This window comes from Physcomitrium patens, chromosome 17, assembly GCF_059467195.1.
Source record: "Physcomitrium patens ecotype Gransden chromosome 17, ASM5946719v1, whole genome shotgun sequence".
NCBI classification, from domain to species: domain Eukaryota; kingdom Viridiplantae; phylum Streptophyta; class Bryopsida; order Funariales; family Funariaceae; genus Physcomitrium; species Physcomitrium patens.
The window spans coordinates 3294822-3312337 of record NC_143426.1 but is presented as its reverse complement, the minus strand read 5'-3'; the positions used below and the strand labels follow the sequence as shown (position 1 = coordinate 3312337).

Sequence of the window (17516 nt, the reverse complement as noted above, 5' to 3'; positions counted from 1 at the left end):
TTAATTAGGCTCTTCTACAATAAAATACTTTCTTTCTTCTTTGATCTAATAGCTATATTACTACATAACAATGTTTAGAAAGTATGTCTAATAAACCTTGTTGTTTTCTAGGTCAATAAATAATCTTGAAAGCAAATCAATTGAATTTGGTTATTAATACATAATATTGTAATATAGGTGTTGTAGATTGAAAGAAATGATGTAGCATTCAATGGTATTTTTTGACCTTTTGTTCAAGTATATCCATATATTTGGCTACAATTAGTTGATTATAGAAAAAATACATAATTAAAAATGCAGGATAATATAAAATGTAGACTACTCTTCATAGCCAATGTCAGATTATAATACAATTATATGGTGAAAAATAAAAACATACATTTTATTATAAAAGAACCTAGTAGAAAGATGTAGTAAAAAAATAATGATAAATTATAGAAAGATAGTAAATGTTTTAGTCTTAATGCTATTTTTTGTAGAAGAAACTTCTATTTACTTTGTAGAAGCATAAATGAGCCAAATCAAAGTAAATGAAATAAGAAATTGATATAAATATATTTAGGAGAGAATTAATAATATGTTAAAGTAAAATTTACTTCAAATTATTAAAAATTGATATCTAGAAAAGACCGATTGTCAATCTAGATTGAAATCAAATCCCAAGGCATAAAACCACGCACATGTAGCAACTCTAGGGTGCTTTTGCAAATTAAAGAGTGGAATTTGAGAGTAGAGTTAAGGAAAGATTTTTAAATATTAGTTTCATGTCATTTAAATTAATATTGAGATTTTGAAGAATTTTCAAAATTAATAATGTATTCAATGGATTTAGATTTTGAAAAATAAAAATATGTTTATAAATTTGAAAAATTCTTGAGTTTCATAGCATGTATAAAAGTGAAAATTTTGTAGTTTATTTTTGTGCTTGTTGTAAATATGTGTGAAAAATTTGACGTCAATCGAGCACTTAGATTGAAGCATATGAGGATTAAATTAGGATTTAATTAGGATTTATTTAGATTTCTATTTTTGGTAATTTAAAAATATTATTTTTTGTTTCTTTAAGACTTTTTATTTCTAATATTTCTTCAAAATTATTATTATTTCTTTACAAGTTTATTTTTATATATATTTTTAAAGATTTCTTCATTATTTTTTGGGGATTAATTTAATACTTCTTTGTATTTCTTTTGTAACTTCTTTTAAATTTATTTTAAATTGGTTAAGTTTGATTAAGATTATTAAAGATTACTTAAAATTTATTTAAGATTCTATTAGACTAAGTAGGATTGTTATTGCATTTCTACTTACCTTTTATGATTAGTTGCCTGGTGCATTCTCAAGCAAGAATATACGTAATAAGATATAAAATACATTCAACAATTTTGCCAATTTTGGTGTACAAACCAAATATTGGCAAGTTGGACAGTTCACAAGCCAATGTGGAAATTATCCTAACAATAAAGATTGTAGGAAATCGTTGTATGTTACTTTATCCTTTTATTGTTGTAAACTAACACCATGGACAGACTTGGCTGGGGTTATGTAACTTACCTTCTTACAAAAGAGGAATTACTCTATTTGTGTTAAAAAAAAAAAAAACAAACAAACAAACAAAAAAAACTTTTATGCGGAAAAAAAAGGATGGAGTGATGGATGGAGTGGGGAAAAGGGTAATAACGGAACGGAACGGGACGGAACGGAGGAGAGGGATGACGGGGAGAGACGCCGTCCACGAACCCGGCGGAGGGCGGGGGGGTGGGGAAGCAGCCGCAGCGACTGTCGTCAACTGTCGCTTCCACTGTCAAGGAAGCGTCGCGGCTCGCCGCCGTCTTCCGTTGCAATTCCGGCGGCTATGAGAGCGTGGTCGCTCCACAATCGACCTTCGCCGCGATTGCGGAGATAGTGACGCGATGTAACGGCGCGTCGAGGGCCGTCAAGTTTCAATTTGCAGCGAGCGTCATGTTGCAGAGGCTGGGTAGGACAGGGCGGGCAGCCCCCCCCCCCCCCCCGCCCCCCCCCAGCCCCCGTGAATGTTTCGCCTCCGTCCCTTTCTGGCTATGGCGCTCCCCCCTCCCTCCCTTTCCCTGCGACCATCAGCGTCTCCAAGCTCTTTACTCTCTGCTCTCTCTCCCCTCCTGCTGGATTCCTCATCTGCTGCTGCTGCCCTGAACCTTCTTCATTCGTTCCCCGCGCTGTTGCTGTTGCCCTGAACCTTCTTCATTCGTTCCCCGCGCTGTTGCTGTTGCCCTGAACCTTCTTCATTCGTTCTCCGCGCTATTGCTGCTACTTCGACTGTTATCCGACAGTCAGTGGTGGTGTTGTTAGCTTCTTTGCGACCTTCTGGCTGTGTTACCGCCACCGCGATGAGCTGAGTCCGGAATTTGTCTCATCATGGACGATGAGCTTCAGCGGAGGTCTACCTTGCTGCGAGATGTCGGGCCGTTGGAACTGTTGGTGCTTCGGGACGTTGTGAGGATGGCGTGAGGGGAGTGATTGTGGCGCCCCCGTATTCGATTCGCCTGCCCTAGAATTCGGCTAAGGAAGCTTCTCAGTGGGTGGCTGGCTTGCCACTGGACTTGTTCAGTGCGAAGAATTCAACAATGTTGGCACGTGGTTTTGTTTGGTAGGCGCAGGTTTGTGTGTGACTGGTGGTGACGGAAGCCTAGCTCTCCCTGCAGTGGTGTATGCAAACCTGGTTTCTGGGTTCCAAGAGCTTGTGCGCGGTGTTGTGAAGAGCAGCGGGGTGATTCTCATTCAAGGTCTGGAAGCCGAAGGCTCAGCATCTAAATCCTCTCATTTGAAATGAGTAAAAGTCGATTATTATCCTCGGACATTGAAATTTAGACTTCATTTGGCAGCTTGTCACGGGTAATCCTTTATACGATTGCGTTCTGGTCACCCTCAACCGATGTTGTCTTCTATCATTCAATATTGACAGAGCACAAGCTGCAAGTGCATTGCGTACCCTTTCGCTCGTTTTTATAATTTTTTCCCCCTCCCCCCTTAAACTCCCGGCGGTTGGTCCCAACTTGGGGCTACTCATTTTCTTCTGAGGAACTTGAATCAAAGAAAAAACGGGAAAAAAGTCTGCTTATCTTTAACGCTGGAACGTGGAAATGCTCGGACCTCGTGAGATATGGGCGCCTTGTGCCGCCCGTTCGGTCGTGCAATGGCGCCCCCCTGATTTCCCGGTTTCTTGGTGAGAAAGTCAGCATTCACGAAGTGGAGGTTCTTTAGGTCCTTCTCTGCGAGGTGAATGGCTTTTCCTTAGTACCTTGGGGTGAACACTCGTTTGCTCCTCATGAAAGCGGCTCCATAGCATTTTGAGTTTTGAACGTGGCAGATGCCGAGGATGACTTGGATGCTCCGACGTAGATGCGGTGGAGGATTACGGTGGGCTTTCACTACAGAGAATGGCATTAAGAGATACAGTACTTTGTAGGGAGCGGTGTATGGATAGCATGGGGGGAGGACACTTAGGTCCGCTCGATGCGCCGCATGTCGTTTCAACCCTTCCGCAGAACATGATCGAAGATTTAAGTAGAAGGAACCAGATCGAGGATGTACTCCAGCTCGCAGAAGAAGATGAGGGGCGCTGTGCTAACGAACGCGGGGTGTCCTTCCTTTCCAATACCTCTTACCTCTGTGACTTGCGTCATGATATTGACGAAGCCAGTGTGGCGGCGTCTGAAACTGGCGTTGTTTCGAGGTGGAGAATGAAAGATCGAGTAAGTAGCTCCAACAATTCTTTGATGCTGCCTTCTGTCATTTGTCTTCCTGAGGCTCATCATTGTTGTAACAGAATCTTAAGGCTTTTGATAAGTGCATCGTTATTTGCATATAATTTTTAATTAATGATTATTTCGAGGAAGCTGAAAGAGAAGCGGCTTTGACGATTCCCTGCTTGACTTGATGGTGTAAGACGATTCTATTGGTCATGTCAGTCAACTATGGACGCCTGGTATTGTTGTGGTACTTTATAAAGAAATTTTGATTTATCATCCAAAATTGTTTGAATATTTGCTGGTTACCACTAACGGAGCTTTGCCCCGCTTTTGTTTCAAACAGAGTGTAATATTTCCACAAAGAGAGTCTTTAAATTTTAGCTTTAACTTAATTGCTCATCACATAATTTGTACGTTGGATGCTCCCAGAACTCATTGTCAATTCTTTTATACAACTTCATTTTCTAGTTTGTGCATAGTATGCGTGATAGTTGCGTGCCAACTTTTATATAAGTGTACAATTTTTATTTATTTGTTATTTTTGATATTCTCTTTTTAATTAAAAAAATAAAAAATATTTTAGAGTGAAAGCAAGTTTTCCTCGATGGAATTTCCAAGGAGTGGAGATTTGTCGCTGGATACATTTTCATGGTACTTCTGATTGAGTATATATATCCTCAAGGTGGGTTTCGCTGGTTATGGCATTTGACGAGTTGATATCCTTCTTCTTGTTCGCCTACAGTTTTATGCCGTCTATAACATTGTGCTGATCGGAAGGTATCTTGGCTTCTAGGCCTAGTTTAATTAGAAATTCACAATCATTTGATGCTGCCTATTTTTCCTCGTTTTTGGGTGGGTTCCTCGTTTATGACTGGCTTTTTTCTTATTATTTTGGCGTGCGACTAATTTCGCCTTTAATTACATTTTTTGTATATGTTGCATGGTGAGGTTTTTTGGGCTTCTGAACCAATTTTATCAACAATGTCCTTGTGTATCCTCTTCAATGACAGATGAAAACTGGATGGGTCGCATTGTGTTTGTGCTTGAACATTGGAGTGGATCCACCGGATGTTATTAAAATCTCACCTTGCGCCCGACTGGAATGCTGGATAGGTATTTAAACCTATCTGATTGTGTTATAAGACGTTTGTCAACTTGTAATAAAATGGCTTTATGCATAGACACGTTATGCTCTATCATTTCCTGAAATTATGTTTGTTAATGATTTACTATAGTGTTCGAGACTACTATTACATGTTTAATTCAATTTTTTAAAGATTAGTTTTACCTAGTATTCATGATTTTGGTGTATTAGTCTGTGTAGTTTTTTTTATTCAACAAGCGCTTGTGCTTGCTTAGTGAAAGATATTTTGTCTTGCATTTCCGATTATCGCCCCAGTGTTTGCAGAGCACTTGCATTTGACACGCTTTCTGATTTGCAGATCCATTCTCAACCGCCTCTGTGAAAGCTTTAGAAGCAATTGGGAAGAACCTGCAAACTCAGTATGAGCGGTGGCAGCCCAGGGTAAGCTGTTTTATCTTATGTTATGTTTTTTTTTACAATTTCTGCTCACATTTGTAAAGAAAATTCGCCTGGGCGAAATCAAACTTAACTCTTTGGAATATTTCGTTCAACTTTTGATATTTGATGTCCTTTTCACTTCATGTCAACATCATATTTGCGGTGGAAGTTGAATCTTACTAGTTTTGTTGCTGGCTACGTTTAGATGATGCCAGCTGCTTAGTATTTGTCTATGGTAATTGCTAATCACTTGTATGTGACTTGATTGCAGGCGCGCTACAAGGTCTCTTTAGATCCTACTGTCGAAGATGTAAAAAAATTGTGCCTAAGTTGCAGGAAGAATGCGAAGGGCGAAAGAGTACTGTTTCATTATAACGGTCACGGTGTTCCAAGACCAACAACTAATGGAGAGATTTGGGTATTCAACAAGGTTGATTTCTAGCTTGCTGTTGCCCTCTGTGTGTTGGAATTATCTTGTAACACCTGGTAAAATGGTTATCTACTCATAGGTTGAAGGTCCTCTGTTATGATGTTCACATTTCATTCTGTTGCCCATGTTCTGGTAAGCTTGCTGCGGTGTATAATAAATTATATGAATCGATTTGATCAATTTTTGACTTTTCACAGTGTTCCTTGAGAGCGATTATGCAAAGTGCTGTAAAATGAATGCTTTTCACTGACCAATAAGACCTGACTGCACATAGGCCCCAAGCATTGTGTTTCGACAGATGTACTCATGGTTCATTAGCTTAAACATGTAAAATAAAGGGATATTCGTTGCGTGCTCTGCTTATGTTTTCGATTGGATTTGTGGCAGAATTTCACTCAATACATACCGCTTTCAGTTTACGAACTGGAGTCGTGGCTTGGAAATCCTTGCATTTATGTGTTCGATTGCTCAGCAGCTGGCATGATTGTGAATGCGTTCTGCGAGGTGATTTATTCATGGTTTAGCAATGTTTAACTCATTTAATTAACGGATTTACTTGATAGCCATCGTTGTTTCAACCTGGGGGTTGCTATTAGTTTCGCAAAGAAATCCTTTCGTTTTGCAGCTTAGGCTCATGGAAACTAATTTTATGCGTTTACATTGGTTTGAAATAGCGACCTGAGTGGGGTCTTGGGGGTGCATCTTCGAATTCTCTGAAAGATTGCATATTATTAGCTGCTTGTGGAGCAAATGAAACACTTCCTCAGGATACGGAGCTGCCAGCTGATGTCTTTACTTCCTGTCTTACAACCCCGATCAAAATTGCTTTGAGATGGTAACTTTTCACTTGAGGGTTTAGTAACTTCTCTCAGATGTTTAGATCTACTGTATTTGTTGATCTGAGTTATGGTTTTTTCCCTACACCACAGGATGTTATCACTTGAAACATTACCTGTACTTAAAGTTGACATCCTTGTCTTTTGGGAATTGGCTCCTTTGAATTAGCATACTTGTTTTTTTCCTTTCAACTTAAGTCCATGGGGTTGACTTGAATACTTCTTGCTGGAAGCGTTTCTGGACTGGAACTTCAAGAAGTTTTTTGTTTTGCAAGAGTCATGTATTATGCGTTCCAGATGATGATATGCATCTGTGCTTGTTACTCTGGCTTGATGTACACATGGGTGTTAAGTGATAGTTTCTTATGGTTCAGGTTCTGTCCACGATCTTTACTTCGCTTAGATCCTGAGCTTATCGACCAGATACCCGGTCGTCAGAATGATAGGAAAACTCCTTTGGGGGAGTTGAATTGGATATTTACTGCTATAACTGATACAATTGCATGGAACGTGCTGCCGCGAGGTAAGTAACCTGAATCTCCTTATTCGATTTTATTCGCTGTATTTATTATTTATTTATTTATTTATTGAATGCAGCATCAACAGTTAGATAATTTGACCTTTAGGTGTAACATTAACCAACTGTGCAGACTTGGCTGGTATTCAGTGTCCGCGAACTCGAGCCTTTAACATCTGAAACTTATGAATGCAGAGCTGTTTCAGCGGTTGTTCCGGCAAGATCTTCTTGTTGCCAGCTTGTTTCGGAATTTCTTGCTGGCTGAACGTATTATGAGGTCTGCTAACTGCTGTCCGCAGTCATATCCTCGCTTGCCCCCCACGCATCAACATCCTATGTGGTATGTAATTTGTTTCATGATCTTTTGTTATTCTCTTTCTGTTCTTCATGCATTATGTAACTTTATGATGAGATTTTGGATCCAGCGAAGTTTCTATGTAGGTGTTCCCTCGTAGTTAATATGCATCCTGTGTAAGCTATATGAGAAAGATGAACTTATTTTCATAATTAGTAGCTTTTCCTCTCTTGGAATTGCTTCAGTGTGCATTACAAAAAGGTAATACTTACAATTGAAATTCTTCTGCATCACTTAAAAAAATCCTCGATTTATTAAATGTTGTGTGGTATTCACGCAGGCATGCGTGGGATATGGCAGCTGAAGTTTGTCTTTCACAGTTGCCAACATTGTTGAACGATCCTGAGAACGCTGAATTCCAGGTTTTCACGAAGCATTGTCTCTATTTTTTGTATAGGACTATGACAGTTGGGTATTGGTTTACAAGGTTCTAAACAAGTCCTCGTTTTCAAATCAAGGGGAATTTTTTTTGATATGTGATGTGGAGTTCGCTTCTTTTTTTGAAAAGATAACAGAAGTTTATTATATTAATAATAATATGTTATTTTTTTGTAATTTTTCAATAAAAAATAAAATAATTTAACATCTTCTGCATGGAAAACTTATGGAGCTTCTTGCTTCAAAACAAAATATTAATACTGTGGTTTTTCTGAATTCTGGGTTTCTTTGGTACACATTTGGGGATGCATATATTTGAGATGTACAATTCGTTCATATGACGGGTTACAATCAGATCCATTACCTTTCTTTTTGATAGCATGTTGTTAATGCTTCATTTGTGTAGACTCTTGTGCACACGCAAGTTCAAGGTTAATTAAACAAGTCTTTTGTTTTGCAGCCTAGTCTTTTTTTTACGGAGCAATTGACAGCTTTTGAAGTTTGGTTGGAGCATGGCTCTGATAGGAAAAAGCCACCAGAGCAGCTTCCCATTGTTCTGCAGGTATTGTGTCGCATAGTACCTGGCAACCTGGATAAAATCCAGATGTGTGTTTGTGATTGAATGCTCGTGGACAGATGCTGTTTGTGATCGTTGGGATATTTTGTTTGATAACATGCATCGGCCATCAATGTGACAGTTTATTTAAGTATGGTTAGCTTTTCGAAAACTTTCCTCATTTTTTTTTTCAGGACTAGGCTTTTCCTTTACTTAATCGATGCTGACTTATGTAACGGAGATTCGTACTCGTACAGAATCACACTACCAATTTCCCGGTAAAGGCCTGTTCAATGCTTTTTGTCGTGCGTGATTATGTTTTGAATGATGAGAGATGCTTCTTCGATTTGAGTTTACAGGTGTTACTTAGTCAATCTCATAGATTTCGAGCTTTGGTACTTTTGGGCCGATTTTTGGACATGGGAGCGTGGGCTTTGGATTTGGTAACTATCATCTCCTTGTCAGTTCTTATTCAGAGCTTTGCCCCTGTTGTATCGCTCGGTTAGTGTGAACCTTTCAGTAAGAAGATATGTGAAACAATATATATTTGGTCGCAATCCTTACTTGGGCAGAACACCTTCTGTTTTGTGTCTCATTAATGAAGTATTGTGTACTTTTGTTTTTACCAGGCTTTGTCTGTAGGAATATTCCCCTATGTCCTTAAGCTGCTGCAAGCAACGGCTACTGATTTGCGGCAAATTCTTGTATTTATATGGACAAAGATTCTAGCTCTTGACAAGGTGTTGTTCTCATTCTGTATAGTTTATCTCTTATTTTGTTCAGAATAGTTCTATATGTAAGGGCTCTTTGTGGGTATGAAGTGCTGTTTAGCTTGCGCCAAGCAAGCATTTGCAACGCTTGTCATCTTTCGGTCGTGAAGTCATGAAATTTTGATGTTTTCTTTTATACCTCCTGTGATTATTAATGAATGAAATTTGTGTTCACGTAACAAGCACGAACTGAGACTGTCTTGCACACAATTTATGGATAGTTATGCACATCGGTAGGTATCGACTATCATGAACAATTATGTTAGGATCAGGACCTATTCAAAATCAGCGGTTTCACCTTTGAGCTTCCAGTGATGGCACGGGTTAGTTAAGTGGGATTTCATACCTGATGTTCGAAATTTTTCGTCGACGATGATGCAGTCGTGTCAGGTTGATCTCGTCAGGGATGGTGGTCACCCGTACTTCGTACAATTTCTTGATAGTCCTGATATCCATGCGGAGCAGCGGGCTATGGCTGCATTTGTTCTGGCAGTCATTGTTGATGATTACCAACATGGTCAGCAAGCTTGTATTGAGGCTGGATTAATCACCATTTGCCTCTCACACATACAAGCAGCTATAAATATACAGGCATCTCCAAACGCTCCATCGCCTGAACCCTTGCTGCTCCAGTGGCTTTGTCTTTGTTTGGGTAAGCTTTGGGATGGATCTGCTGAAGGGATCGACTTAGCTCTACGTGAACATGCACCGACTATTCTCGGTAGAGTTCTTTCTGAGCCGCAGCCTGAGGTGAGCCTAGAGTGTTACTTTTTTGTGTAATTAAGTACCTTGTCACTATATCTCTCCTCGTACCTTAAGATCTTCAGCAAACCCCCTTCTTCCGCACTCTCTCTCTCCCTCTTTCTCTCACTCCATATGTGTGTGAAAGGTTTTTTTGATGCTATATATTGTGGGTAAATTCGGGTTGAATTAATGTGTGGAGCTCTGGTGGTATCGTTTCTTTTAGGTTAGAGCTGCGGCTACATACGCGTTGGGGACCCTTATTAAAGTCGGAGCAGACGGGTTTTCCTCAGAAGAAACCGAAAGCGATGCGGATGGGGATAGTCTAACTGCGGAGCAACAGATGGCAACTATTCTCCTAAAAGTTTTGTGTGATGGAAGTCCACTTGTTCGAGCTGAGCTTGCAATAGGTGAGGAAATGTTTTTACTAATGTTAATGAGTCAGTCCGTGAAGTGAGCAATGAATTTTTTAGTTCTCTTGATGTTACTTTCGAGCCACGTATAGATGATGTATGCTAGAGAGAGTGTAGGTTGAAATCTCTTTTCAAGTCTATTTTCTATTTTTAATATACTAGGTGTTGGTTGTTTCAGCGATGGCACGTCTGGCTTCCTCACACAACAAGATGTTCCGTCAGTCTGCTGCAGCTTACTTAAAACCTCCTTCCCATGCAGCAGTTCTGCCAACCTATGGAGCTGGTTACAGGAACCCAGTGTACCCTTACCCGGCACAACTTGGTCATTCTGGTTCATATCTAGACATCGACCAGGGTCTTCAGAGTTTGGAGGAGGGAATACCCTACCGACCAGTTGTGCGCATTGTCCGTACTAGTGGGTCCTCGGCAGGGTCACCAGGTAAAATCAATTCACTTAATGCTTGGCTTTGTAAATTCGTACCATACCAATATTTTCAAATTTGATAGCAAAATACTATTGTAATGAACCGTGCGATTTTATTTTTGGAAGTTAGATTTGAGTTCCATTGGGTAATGTGTCATCTTAAAGAACGAAAGTTTTGTGGAATTACACACTGCCCATTTGAATTATGTGACATGCAGCCTTTGATTGGCTGTGCAATGAGCTTTAATAAATTGTAAGATACTCATTCCAGCAGTTCCTGGATTTATTCTATATACGCTCATCATATATTGCCACTCTTCAGCATCTGCAGGACACTCCCCTTCGTCTGATGACCCGGTGTTCAGAGAATCCAGTGGCACTGCTGCTAGCAATGAAGGGTCCCGGCTATGGAGACGATCAGAAGCTGGCAGTGTCTACGTGCAGTGCATCATGGCTGTGTATGCGCTGGCTAGAGACTCTTTCCCTCGCGTGGCTAGTCTGGGTCGGAAAGTCTTGAGGTTAAGTGGAGTTGATGCAGCACAAGTTGTGGTACCCTCAAGAGCTAATGGTGGTGTCAGTTACCTGCGAAATACACCTGTAGCTGCTCTTCCTCCTACCCCTCCTGTTGCTGGCATATTGCATAGGTCTACTTCTTGGGTGGCTTCTGCTTCAGGTTCGTGACCAATATTACATCCTAATATCTGTGGAATTTGTTTGACTCAAATCAGACCGTCATTATTTTTTTGTTTTGATTACGAATATGCAATGTTTGGAAATGGGTTCGAAGTTTGTTGTATAAATGCCTTTTGAAAGACGCACGCCATGGAATAATTTGTAATTGGTTTTCTTGACAGGAAACCTTGCAAGCACTTGGCGAATCTCAACGCCACCTCCCAGCCCTCCTACTCGACCACCGTTTCTTGCAGGTCCTAGTAGTAGTCTTAGACGTGTAGCATCTATGGATATTTCTTCAGCATTGAGCGGAACTTGGGATTCCTCCAGACCGGCAGTTCGAATCGCTGGAGATATCGCTGCCCATACTTCATCTCCCATTCTCAACACATCGACACCTGGTCTAGCCGATGCAGCTGGGATGTCGACGTTTGGACTTTCAGCAGTCTCTTTGGAGGCAGGTCCAAGTGGACCCCTGTTGCCAGAATCATTCATTTATAAGTGGAGTTGTGGACACTTTTCTCGGCCATTGTTAGAGCCCTATCACGATGATGAAGAAGAGATATTAGCCCGCCGGGAAATGAGAGAGAAAGAAGCGATCGAAGGCATTGAAAGGTGTCAGCAATCATGTGAGTATTTTTTTGGTCCGTTCTAAGGGTATATATTCATTTGAGCGCAAAGATTTTAGCACCATGTTTGAACCTGGTGGGAGGTAGATTATGTAAAGCAGTGGTTATCTGATTCTGCGCGGGTAATGTGTAAATTGTGTATATCGCAAGCTTGTCATCTGAACATGCTAGGACTGTCATCCTTTATCCGTCTTGTGACTTACCTCGAGTCGCAGTTTCAGTACTGATCCTAGTCCCAGTTTCAACCTGGAGATCATTTTATCAATGACTATGCTTGGCGTTCGACTTATTGTGGTTTGTCGAAATTGGGAGTAGGTGCAAGCAAAGTGACTGATGAGATTGGCAGTTGGGATACTGGGTCTGAAGTTGGAACCAAAGCAGTGCTTATGCACCCCTTCAAGCCTTTGGTCTGTATTGCAGATGGGAACGAGACAATCAGGTAATGTTTATGCTCTGGTGGGGTTAACTGACTATAAACCTCTCTTCCCTTGCAATAAACTCCCATTTTGGCATCTGGTTGTGATGTCTTGTATCAATATGTAAAGGCGTAGCTGTCAAGTTCAATTGAAGCTGAAGGTAGTGAGCAATCACATGATTCATTTGCCTTCAAGTTCGTGAATTTGTATTACTAAGCTCATTCGGGAGGAGCATGCAGTAATTCTTCCCCCACATAGAATCCACTTATGACCTGATTCATCCCGTATCAGAATTAAAGTTAGAATGCACTCTGTATTGTGTAGAGCGTGATTCAAAAATTTTGATTCTTCAAATGAGCCTGCATGTGTGTTTATCTCTGTTACTCCTTTGTTGATAGGTGTATCTCTGAATGATCTATTCTGAGGTTTCATTTGCAGGATATTGGATTACGACTTAGGCGAAGTTGTAAACACCTTTGAAAACCATAATGCCCCAGACAAAGGGGTCTCCAGGCTTTGTTTGCTCAACGAGTTGGATGATAGTTTATTGCTTGTTGCTTCAAGTAAGTCCTTTGTCTATTTTTCATGTACTCCACTTGCCACTGCATTGGCATCATCAATGACGGTGACATTCTTATCAAAATCGAGTGACTTAGCGTCAGATACTTCATGCCTTAACATTTCAATACTTGAGAGGTTCATGAGCCTTGTTGATTCTTCAACATGTTCATTACATTGTCGTTACAATTGTGGAGAGTCAGCTGTCCTGGTTTTGTGGAATTGATTTATGATCCCATTTGTAAGATGGGAACTTTAAATTTAGATGTTCTTGGGTGTTTCGTTTACCTTTGTGCAATCCATTCTTTGCAGGTGATGGGATTGTAAGGGTGTGGAAAGATTATACACAGAAGGGCAAGCATCGCCTTGCGTCTTCATGGCAGGCTGTGCAGGGGCACAGACCTGGTGCTCGAGGTATCAGTGCTGTGGTAGATTGGCAACAAATGACGGGCTTTCTGGTAACGAATTGGTCTTACTTCTCCATAATCATTCCGCATTTCAATTTCTATAATTCCAGCAAGTTTCAGATAGTTTATTTATGGTGCAGATTGTGTAGGACTTTCATACTGCTTAAGAATGAGTTTTACACCATGCATCTTCTGATTATTAGATCTTACTTTTGCTACTAGGATTATTCTGTTGACAATTTTCATAATCTACACCTCTATTCTCGTTTGTGATTGTAGTATGCAACGAGTCAAATCTCTAGTATCTTGGTATGGGATCTCGATCGGGAGCAGCTAGCCTCCAGCATTCCTACTCATTCGGATAGTTATGTGTCTGCTATGGTAAGTTTGAGATTCTAGTTCACCGGCGAGCGCTTAAATGTTGCTAAATGATTCATGTGTTGGTTTTATAATATTTTTTTGATTAATCGGTACTTTTTTCTGTTAGGATTGTCTGCGTCCGCATTTTTCATATGCTGGAGTTCACTTTTTCTTGCATAAATTTTAGTATCACTGCTGTCGTTAATATTTTTTTTTTTTTTTCATGCGGCTAAATTTATTTTTGGATCAATGACAGGCTGCGTGTCAGACGCACAATTCCCATGTGCTCACTGGATGTGCTGATGGTTCTGTGAGGGTTTATGACATTCGTTCTACAGAAATGTAAGTGCTTTAATTGGAGTAGTAAAAGTTATGTAACTCTGAGGAATTTGCGGCTGTTCTACTCAGTATTTATTTTAATCCGATTTTGAGGGCTTGTATGTGTTTTACGTTTACGTTTACACGTACTTCAACCTTTGTAATGTTAATCCTTCATTTACTGAGTTTGCAGGCTTGTTTCTGAAATGAAACCACATGCTACAAAAGTTGTAGGTCTTGATTTTCTGTCTGGGGGTGATGACCTCAAGGTGGGTTTTAATGTTCTTTGATTCGATCTTCAATTAAGACCACACCTCGTGCTCTAGTTTCTCTGGTTTCAATATTATCGTTAGTCTATGTTGCGACATTTGATGCAAATGTTGCTTGTTTATTGATTACTTTTATGTCCATTCTTGTTAGTGTTGGTTGTTAGAAAAGTTTCATGAAATGCGTTAATGGTGTATTTCAAGTTTTGTTTCGCCTATTTGAACGCCTTTTGATGTCTTGCTTTTGATGCAGATGATCTCAGCCTCACAATCTGGAGATTTAAAGATGCTAGATATAAGGAAGAGTTCAGAACCCTATCTGGAGGTGGATGCACTCAAAGGCAACTTGACCTCCATAGCTGTTCACCGCTATGCCCCTGTGATTGCAACAGGATCAGGCAAGCAACGAATCAAAACTTTCAGTACGAGCGGGGAGCAGCTCAGCGTGGTTCGTTATCACACCAGCTTTCTAGGCCAAAGCATTGGTGCAGTCACATCCTTATGCTTCCACCCTTACAATGTGTTACTAGCTGCGGGAGCAAGCGACTCAATGATTTCTATCTATGCCGGGGAAAGCATTTAAGGAGAATGATATTTGTCCATGATTGAGACTAATGGGGTTCTTTTAAACGTGATTCTGAGGAGTTTTACCCCTTGAGTCGGAGCCGCACCTGGTTTTTTGACGTGCGGTTCTGTGTCTTTACATCTTTTTTCTCTTTTTATTTTTATTTTCCTATTTATCTCATTAGAGGAATATTAGTTCTGGAGAGAGACGGTATTATGTCTCGGAGGGAGGCCACATGTATTTTTATACATCCATTGAATCTAGATGTACTGCAATTGCGTTTCACTTACAATTTCTTATCTTGAGAACTTAATAGCTGGGAAGTAGTCATTTTAGTTGACTGCTTCACTAAAAGATCAAAATTGTCCTGTTAATTTGTAGGACTAAACTGTTCAATTTATGATATCTGTGGATTTTAGAATCAAATTCAGTTGTGTCGTCCATGAGGATACTGCATACTCTTTTTTGAGTTCTATCCTGTCAAATAACTTGCTGTTCTGATAATCATACCTTAGGCAGTGAGTACTGTCTTTTTTGTACTGGTGCTTAGAACCACGCCTACATTCGTGTCCCGCAACTAGATCAGTTTTTTTTAACACGAGCTTGTCCTAGTAGGATGTTATATATCAATCCTTTAACATATTCCCTTGTGCAGAAGTGCTAAGTAAATCACGAGAACAGGTCAGTTTGTCTGAATGCCACCTTGATTTTCCATGTTTTAACTTAGTCAACGGGTGAGTAGTGTAACCAACTTCAAGTGCTGAATTGGACATCTTCTGCATTATACTCTAGAAACCCAGAACTGTCTTTATTTTGTGATTTTTTACACGTTTAGTGTATGTAATTCCATCTTTTCATTCAAGTGTTCTAGACTTCAATTTTTCCTTAGATCTGGAATCCTTGCAAGTCCATTCACTGACAAAATTTCTAGGGTAATTGTTTCTGCTAATGACGAAACTGGCGCCGCCCCAACACTTCTCTGAAAATCTCCCAACCTCTTCGGTGCCCGCTCACTGGAGTTGAACATAATGCACTAGTCCCTAAGAGTATGAGTTCGAGTTATAGTCGTTTTTCTCTTTCGTTCAGATCTCGATAGTGTGCGTGTGTATTTCCCGTCTTCCATGAAGAGATTCCTGCCGAAGGGGCCCTTCGAGTGTACAATAGTCCACTGTTTGTGAATGCCTTTTCCACTAACTTGAGAACGTGGTGCTCGAGCTTGTGATTCCTTTCCAGTAGACCATATTTTGGCACTTGCGATGTGCAGTGGAAGGCACTCCCTCGTCTTGGGTGATGTTACGTTTGCCTGACCTTAGAAAACCATGATCTTCAGGATTAGCAGTGTCGCCACAATCCCATTGAATCGATTGCCATGTTCTCCAGTCTACCTCGATTTTTAATGAACTTTCTCAGACTCATGGTAGTTGTAATCCTATCTACAGAAATCGTGCCAGTGTGCTCAGAACAATAGCCTTTCTATTTTTATATTCAATCAAATTGTAATTATTATGATTTCTGCTGTATGCATAAGATCTCGATTGTATTCATATTCTTAAAAGAATAAGGTGATGATTATCCTCCAGTTCTTGTACACTATCTTGACTTTATAATGTTTTTTTTTTTTCCTTAATTTTTTTTTTTTTTTTTAAACTTTCTATTTTTATATCCTTGCCTTATGAAAGTAATTTATTCTTTGTCTCTCTTCCAAAACTTTCACCACAAATTACTATAAGATACCTTAATACTTTCCAAAACCTTCAATTCCAATTGGAATTATAAATTCCAAAGAGAAACTAAATCATCAATATAGTTGTTTGGGTGTATATTATTCTTAAAGAACATTGATTGTCATAGCATTGAAAATGTCCAATTGTAATCAAAACAAAGTAATATATAATACATTGCACAATACTATTGTCTCCTAAATTAATAAAAGCTTAATGATAAATATTAATAAAAATAACTCTTTAATTGTTTATGTAATCATTCAAAAACTTGACAAAATTCATACATATGGCTAACAAGAATACATAAGATGCTAGGAAAATAAGATATAAATAAAGTTGTAATAAATCTATATGATACTATTGAAAAAAAAAAAAATTAAATTAAATGAAAGAAATTTTATTTAGAAAATAATGAAACATGTTTTATTAGATAAAATATGTGTTTTGGAACAAAATCAAATGTATTGATAAAAACTAAGCAGTATTAAAAAGTTGATATCAAAGGTAGAAGTTACCTAATTATTATATTAAGAGCATCCAATTCATTTTGCAATAAGCTATAGATTGGTCCAAATGGTGATTGACTTCTTTTTTGAAGATCAATTGAACAATCATAAAGACAATACTTTCAAAGAATATCTACATTTTTCTTCTCAAAAACATCTTGTAATATGCATAAGAGCTCTTGTAAGTAACAATAAAGATTTGGATGTATTAGACAAGTGACTTTCTATGTAGATAACAAGAATTTGGATTAATTTATGGAAAAAATTAAGAATACAATAAATATAGTCTATTTAAGGATTATACTTTTGTAACCACAACAAACCTAAAATGAATGGATTAGAAGAAGTTCTAATAATAGGAATATTATTCATAAAACTATTTTTTTAGATGTAACAACTAATAGCCATAATAGCTTAGTAATATT

At 39.1% G+C, this 17516-nt stretch overlaps 1 protein-coding gene across 2 annotated transcripts; it reads left to right on the top strand.

Moving 5' to 3' along the window:
- The first annotated feature begins 2300 nt into the window (after positions 1–2300).
- On the top strand, positions 2301–15153 carry LOC112294562 (regulatory-associated protein of TOR 1). Of its 2 annotated transcripts, XM_024545150.3 has the most exons (24): positions 2301–3731; positions 4739–4841; positions 5171–5253; positions 5522–5680; positions 6068–6184; positions 6355–6515; positions 6891–7039; positions 7229–7373; positions 7669–7750; positions 8227–8328; positions 8682–8765; positions 8952–9062; positions 9474–9842; positions 10060–10243; positions 10425–10685; positions 10993–11343; positions 11525–11971; positions 12287–12410; positions 12826–12950; positions 13258–13403; positions 13632–13733; positions 13969–14054; positions 14224–14299; positions 14550–15153. In XM_024545150.3, exons 1-24 carry the CDS (start codon positions 3417–3419, stop codon positions 14877–14879), a joined length of 4212 nt encoding a protein of 1403 aa, XP_024400918.1. In that variant the 5' UTR covers positions 2301–3416; the 3' UTR covers positions 14880–15153. The 2 variants fall into 2 exon arrangements, with proteins under 2 accessions (XP_024400918.1, XP_024400921.1); XM_024545153.3 differs by lacking the exon at positions 8682–8765 and having other exon boundaries at positions 2732–3731.
- The last annotated feature ends 2363 nt before the right edge of the window (positions 15154–17516 follow it).